This window comes from Elaeis guineensis, chromosome 1 (assembly GCF_000442705.2).
Source record: "Elaeis guineensis isolate ETL-2024a chromosome 1, EG11, whole genome shotgun sequence".
In the NCBI taxonomy this organism is placed as follows: domain Eukaryota; kingdom Viridiplantae; phylum Streptophyta; class Magnoliopsida; order Arecales; family Arecaceae; genus Elaeis; species Elaeis guineensis.
The window spans coordinates 181,918,782-181,925,705 of NC_025993.2; the positions used below are offsets into that span (position 1 = coordinate 181,918,782).

Sequence of the window (6,924 nt, forward strand, 5' to 3'; positions counted from 1 at the left end):
TATTTATGGTTTCTCTGAGCTTAAGTTAATGCCATCAATTAGGTGGTACATACATATCCCTACTTTAATAAACATCCCATCTAATTCAACTTTCCTTAAGAAAGGGAAGCAAAACGAATGCAAAAAGAAAGTTAGCATGGATTTATTGAAAAGGAGTTGTCACAACTATTATTCATGCAAGGCACCGATCCTAATAAAATGATAGGACAGTCCTTCAGCAGCAGGAGACAAAAAAGGGAAATTTCATCTGAAGAAAAAAAAAAAAAAAAGCTAGGGTAACAAAATAAAAAGTATATAGGAAATTGGCCATGAACATATAATCTCAAGCTGTTCTTTGAAAGGAATAGAAAATCTTAACCAGCTAAATAGATCCAAGCTCTCAGAGCTAATGAAAAATAAGCTTAGATTAAGTCCGCAGTGGAAGAATTGGCTAACTTTAATCTCAGGGTTTCCAATGGGCTGGGCCTAGGCCAACCTGATGCAGAGGCAAAACATCTAACCAATCAAGAGTCTTAGGCTATGCCTCGGATTAGAAAGCAATGTGTCCAACAAAGGAAACCACGTAGCTAGCCCATAAGTGTTATCATCATTTTAGTTTCAATAGGTGCACTAGAACAAAGATATGAAAGAATTTATGAAATAATGGAAGTACACAGATATGTGAGTTTAAAAGTGGGTTCAGATTAAGGTTGAGGAATTAACCGGTTACACCCTCTGATAGGCATATCGAACCATATATTGCATGCCACTCATTGATAAATAGAGAGGACTTTTGCAACTTTGGTCCAAAAAAATTAGAGAAGCGAGCATAAGTATGTATAATAAGATAAATTTGACGAAAGCAATGATAAATTATACATACATATATATATATATATAAGCAAAAATCACTTGAATAAAAGATAAACCACATTAAAACCCCCAATACTTAGAACTATACAACCCATGCAGTGTCCACTTACACTCTTTCAAGTGAGGGACTTCCTCACATTTAGCAGCACAGAGGCAGTTTTGGCCGCACATACATGTATATAAAGCTCTATTCATTAGATGTTGTTGAATTCAGGAATGTCAGAGGGCCAAGATTTGGAAGAGCCTATGCTCAGCTTTGACTTGCCTAAGCCTGGAAAATTGGCCTGCAAATGAACTAATTGACATCCCTAATGGGATAATTACACCACTCTTAGACGTAGATGTCAGAATTGGTCTCAACCTTACTGTTGAGGTCCAGCATTGAGCTAGGACTTGCAATTGCTCCACTTGCCATAAGTAGCACAGTTAAGAATTATTTTAAATATTCCTACTACCAAAACAAAAATGATTTTCTACATTTGAGGACATTAACACCAAGAAACAGAATTTCCCAGCAATTTCTTTTTCTTTTCTCCTTCTCTAACCAACAATATGGTTCTCCCCCCATCTTATTCCATAGCCACATTCCAAATTATTCATGCTCTTCAGCATTCATACATTGTATAATGTCAATAAAGAAAGAAAATACATGCAACTGCAAGCATGGTTTTATATGTTTTCCAATGTTGTGTTGGGAGCTATGCACTCCATGTAATAGAAGCATGGATAATTACTTGTGTGTTGGGAGCTGTTGGCCTTTCAAATAGGTGCTGATGAGCACAAGAGCCTCTGCAGGCTTGTTGAGAGGGACCAGATGGCCTGCTCCCCTGACTGTCACCATGGTCAGCCCTTGGTACTCCACAAACCTCCCACCAACCTGCAGCCCAAAACTCCCACATCAATCACCAGAAAAGCTAACTCTGTTCATGTGAATGCTATGTTAAATGCAGCTTGCAGTCCCTTTGGCTCAGAGATGCTATACCGTTCAAGTGTTTGATAAACTGACCTGCTTGTTGTGATACCAAGGCTGCCATTTAGACTTGAGGGGAAGGCGCAGGGCTTCCACACAGTATCTGGACCCGATTACTGGAACCCTGCCATCTGCGTCCCCACTGCACTACACCAAAAGAGACATATGAATGAATGGATGCATGAAGAAGACAACCACCATTACCAACCATGCCAACTCTATTGGAATCTATTCAATAGTCATGCATGTGATCCAGCATCTCTCTCTCTCTCTCTCTCTCTCTCACACACACACACACACACAAAGACAAACGTACACACACATCCATCCACACCACAACAGCAATAACAAATCTTTCGAAAAATTGTCATTACCAAAATAGGTGAACCCATGGGCCCAAGTGACTGATAAAGACAAGACCTACAATGAAAAGAAGTCAACTCCGGACTCAAGTTAAATCACATGGGAGTTGATCTTAGGAAAGTTGTAAAGGTTCTGCAAGTTGCTGATTCATATTCACTAATAACTTGAGGCCCAGTATAGGCAGAAAATTCAAAAGTTAATTTAGATAAGGCTCCTAAAGAAGTATAAATCCGACAATGCCATGCAAGCAAAAACACATGCTTAATTCAAAGTACTTGTAAGTCAAAGCAGGATTTTATGGGGGACCCATGAAATTTTACCGACACAAACTTCATCTGATTGATCTTATTCATCGTGTACAATGTTCTTGACAAAGATTGCAGCGCATCATGATTTAGTGTAAAGTTGCCTAAAAATGTTTGAATTAGCTTTAGACTCTTTTAAAAGGTTTTAAATCATTATGTCTAGGTAGAAAATGTCTGAATCCTAATTTATCCTAGATACATCTTTTCAGGTTATGCTTTGTAGCTTCAAAAAGTTCCTTAAATTAAAAAAATTAGTTTCACACAAATTAGACAATTATCATCTTACTTCTTCTAGCTTCCACTAATTTAAAGTGAAAAGAAATAAAGAATGAACGTAGACATTCCTGCTTTTCCTTTATGTAAACGTGTGTGTGTTTTGAGCTAAAAGTGACAGAGATTAAAGGTAAGAAAGAAGAGGTTAAAAAGGGCATCAACCAGACCTGTAGACCCATATCCTTAGGCCAGCTTTGATGAGCTTGGAGTAGATTGGAAGAACCGAGAATACAGTGTTGTTGTACGTGTTCAATATGGAATCACTGATAAAAATGTTGAAATTAATAAAGTACCACCCATGAAAAAAAAAATGACAGTGTTCTGTAGTAGGTAAACTCACTTGCAAACCTGCCACTTTCCATTAACCTTTCCACCAACAAGTGCATGAAGTGATTGCTGCACATCAGGCTTGTTAAAGTATTCCTCAGCATAGGTTGAGAAACATGGATCATAGCCTGAATACATTCTACGTCTCCCTAAGAAACTCATCTGTTTCTCCAAAATCATTTTTCACTAATGTCAGCCTAATCTTAAAAATAATCACCTGAGTCTAAATACACGTTGATAGATGATTGTGTAAAATCATATATCAAAGGTTCTAATTACTTCATTTGATCATGACATGCTTGACAGGTCACCTTCACATTAGTTTCATGGTTGAATGATGATGATGTTTGAGCAAGGGTGCATTTTGGTGCATAAATATTATAGATGTCAATGTCTTTGTATTGATCAAAGACTATGTTCATGGCATTGTTGCACTCATTTGTCCAGTTGGAGAGCTTGAAGTCACAAACCCTGTTCACCAGCCTGTATACTTGATCTGATACTACTGCATGGCTCCACGCATACTCCACAAGTCCCTTTGCGTCATAGTAATTATCTGTTTCAGGGTTACCTACCTGCAATCCACCGATTAGAAAGCAGATATATATGACTAAAAACAAATAGAGGATCAGTCAACTAAGGCAGGTGACCTCGAGGTGGGAATGAATATTTTAGCAGCAAGAGATGGAGATTTTTGCTACCTATTTCTAAGCTTGCAGGACAATCCCAGAGTTATTATATGTCTCAGAAAGATAAGAATAAACAGACCTTTAATTCCAGCTCAATCCTGCTGGATTTTCCAAACAGGCCCTTGAGCAGGAACCTGTCCAAACCCAACTTGAGAAGCAAACCAAGCTGTCCAACCTCCCCAAAAAATTGGTTGCATTCTTGGTCTAGATCTTAGACTCAAAGCTGATTCAAGTTGGATCAAAGAAGGCAAGACACAGACCAACCTGATCCGCTTGTAAGCATAATAGTATTGTCATGTTGGTGTTCTTTTCCTGCTCCAAGCCATATACATATACTTGTGCATCTTTTATATGATATTCACATTTTCTTCCTTCACTTATTATTAATGATGATAATTTTTGTCTTTTGGGTTATATAGATGATGAGGGGTGTAAGAAAACACATGAATGACTGTACAAGCAAAAAGTATAAGTTTTCTACCTAAATTCCTTGGTAACAGCAATGTAGCAGAAGACAAATCTTGAAACTTACAATGAAACCTTTGAAGTTGATATATGGGTAGCTTTTTCTGTCCTTGTTGCGTTCATAGACAAGCTCAGCTAGCTGGGGCACGTAATGACCTGCAAGAAAGAGTAACATGTAATATATACTCCTGTCTTGAAAAAAGAAAAATATATACGGATAATTACCAACGTCTGGTTTTGCATGAGAAATTGAGACAAGAGGGCCCATCCACTACACCTATAGTCTTTCATGGGCCCCCGGATCCTACGCATGGTGACAACAAACAATAGCATTGATTGCAGAACTTTGGATGGTAGTATCTGAAGAGAAATCTAACCTCTCTTTTTTGTTGGTTCAAGGAAGAGGAAAGCTAAAAGAAACAAATGAGCTACAGTCTGTCTACAGAAGAACTAAGAAGGCCTGATACGCACAACTCCATAAGCGTCAACCGAAGGATAAAGAGAAATCTAGCAAAAAGACAATGAGATTTACTTGGTCCTCTTCGCTTCCTTTGACTGGGGCTGTTACATGGCCCTACCATTGTCACAAAATTCTCTGTATGGCCAAGTAATTCTTCAATGAATGTCTTTTCTACTCACTTGTTTTGATTATTTTGTCTCAACTTGATAGAAGACCACATGTTATGACATTTGAAAAAAAAAAATATTGAATAAAACATTTTTATTTCATCACTTGATAATTTATTATCTGTTCTTAATATTCTCAGGTTCTGACATTTTCCAATCTCTTTTTGCTGAATTACAATAAGCTTCCATGATCCATCAATTAATCGCAAAATCTGATATGTGACGATTAACTTGGCAGTGAAGCAAGATTAGAGTGTTGGTTGTGATGGTGAAACTAGGATTTTGCCTTACCTGCATAACTCTCTCCTGATATATAGAAGTCATGGGCTTGGTACTGTGGAAACCTTCTCAACCAATTCACCAAAAAGCTATAAGCATCCTCAGCTACAAAGGTCATAACCAGCGGGGAAAAGTAAGTTCAATTTATACACCATCAAATTTTAAATGCATACAATCATATTAGCATCTTTCAAAAAAATTGGAAAATTGATTACCCACAAATCCATCATCTAGTTTTGTCAGATCAGAGGAAGTATTGGTGTAAGAGAACCCAACTCCAACTGGGGACTCCAAAAAAAGCATATTTGCTTCTGCAAGGGGAAAAACACTAGAATATTTGAGTTATTGATAGTATAAATACCATAACATAGTTTAGAGGATATATGTGTGTGTGTGTGTGTAACAGAGATTATCATAATGTGTTTACTTGGATGTGTGTGTGTGTGTGTGACAGAGATTATGATAATGTGTTTACTGTGGAAGCATCAATTCTCAAAAAAATTCAGCTTGACAGATCCATTATCGCATGGTAGAAGGGTGCAAAAATAATATGAATTAGAAGGATTGTCATAAGACCTTTATTCCAAGCATATTTATTGAACTCAAGCCCTGTTCCATATCTCTTGACCCTGAGAGGACCCAGCTCCACAGCTGCTCCATAGCCTATTGAAGAACATCCAGGGCCTACAAAACAAGAAGAAGAAGAAGAAGAAGAAGAAGAAGAAGAAGGAAAAGCAACACTCATTAAACTATAAATGATGATTAAATGTGCAGTGGAAAGTGCATAAATGTCTAGTTATGTTTGTTTATTGCTGATAATTGTGGACTAGTGTGTGAGATAAGGATGAAACGAATAGATTACCTCCATTGAGCCAAAGAAGAAGAGGTCTTTTGGAGGGCTCAGTCTGGGCCTCAAAGAACCAATAGAAGAGGGCCCTCCCATTCTTTTTGTTCACTGTGATGTAGCCTGAGAAATGGAAGAGCGACGGGCTCTTGGGCTGGCCAGGGAGATCAAATACTCTATCAGATTCTTGGTCATTTTGGTGCGGTTCTTCTTGCAGAGTTTTAATGCTCTTAATGAATGAGAGAAAGAAGAGTATGGTAATGAGGGTGGCAGAGATATAGAAGGATCTCATGGGAGATGTCAAAATTTCTGAACTTAAGAATTATGAGTGCAGAAGAGAGGCGGGTGGGTGGGCGTGGGAGGAAAAAGGAAGGTTGGGGTGATGAGAATCATATCCATATGGGGTTGTGCATAGAAGAATTAGTATAGATAAGGGACCACAAGGTCACTTCCTGTTGCTACAGGGCCTTTTGACAACAACATGGTCACATGATGTAGTGGAGCTTCCCAAAGAGCTATAAGAAGGAACCACGATGTCAAGCTTACAAACTCCATTAACGACAGCTATAACTGGAACATTTTCTGATCAGCTACATTTGGAGTGCTACAGTAAACTTTTTTTTTGGGACTGCATCTAATTAACTATATTACATCATTTTTGTTTGGATTAATTTTATGCTGATGTTTAAACGGTCAGCACTCATGAGTAGAGTGTTTAAAAAAATTGGACTCGGACTCGGACTCGGGCACTTAAAAGAGAAAAAAAATCATCATAAGTTGCAAATAATTCAGAAGTTTATAAGGATTATAAAGTAATTGAACCATGAAAGTGGTAAACTTAATATCCAAGCAAATAAGTATTGGAGGGGCAAGAACAAGAATCATGTAATAGTGACAAAAATCAACGGCAAGAATAACAGCAGCAACAGA

General features: G+C 37.8%; 1 protein-coding gene across 1 annotated transcript; it reads right to left on the reverse strand.

The window, feature by feature from the left end:
• Positions 1-1,359: 1,359 nt before the first annotated feature.
• LOC105039983 (serine carboxypeptidase-like 26) lies at positions 1,360-6,371 on the reverse strand. The gene is made up of 10 exons (XM_010916341.4): positions 6,013-6,371; positions 5,727-5,834; positions 5,366-5,461; positions 5,163-5,255; positions 4,312-4,400; positions 3,402-3,665; positions 3,104-3,252; positions 2,931-3,026; positions 1,859-1,964; positions 1,360-1,729 (listed from the first exon to the last, which is right to left on the reverse strand). Exons 1-10 carry the CDS (start codon positions 6,284-6,286, stop codon positions 1,583-1,585), a joined length of 1,422 nt encoding a protein of 473 aa, XP_010914643.1. The 5' UTR covers positions 6,287-6,371; the 3' UTR covers positions 1,360-1,582.
• Between the last annotated feature and the right edge of the window lie 553 nt (positions 6,372-6,924).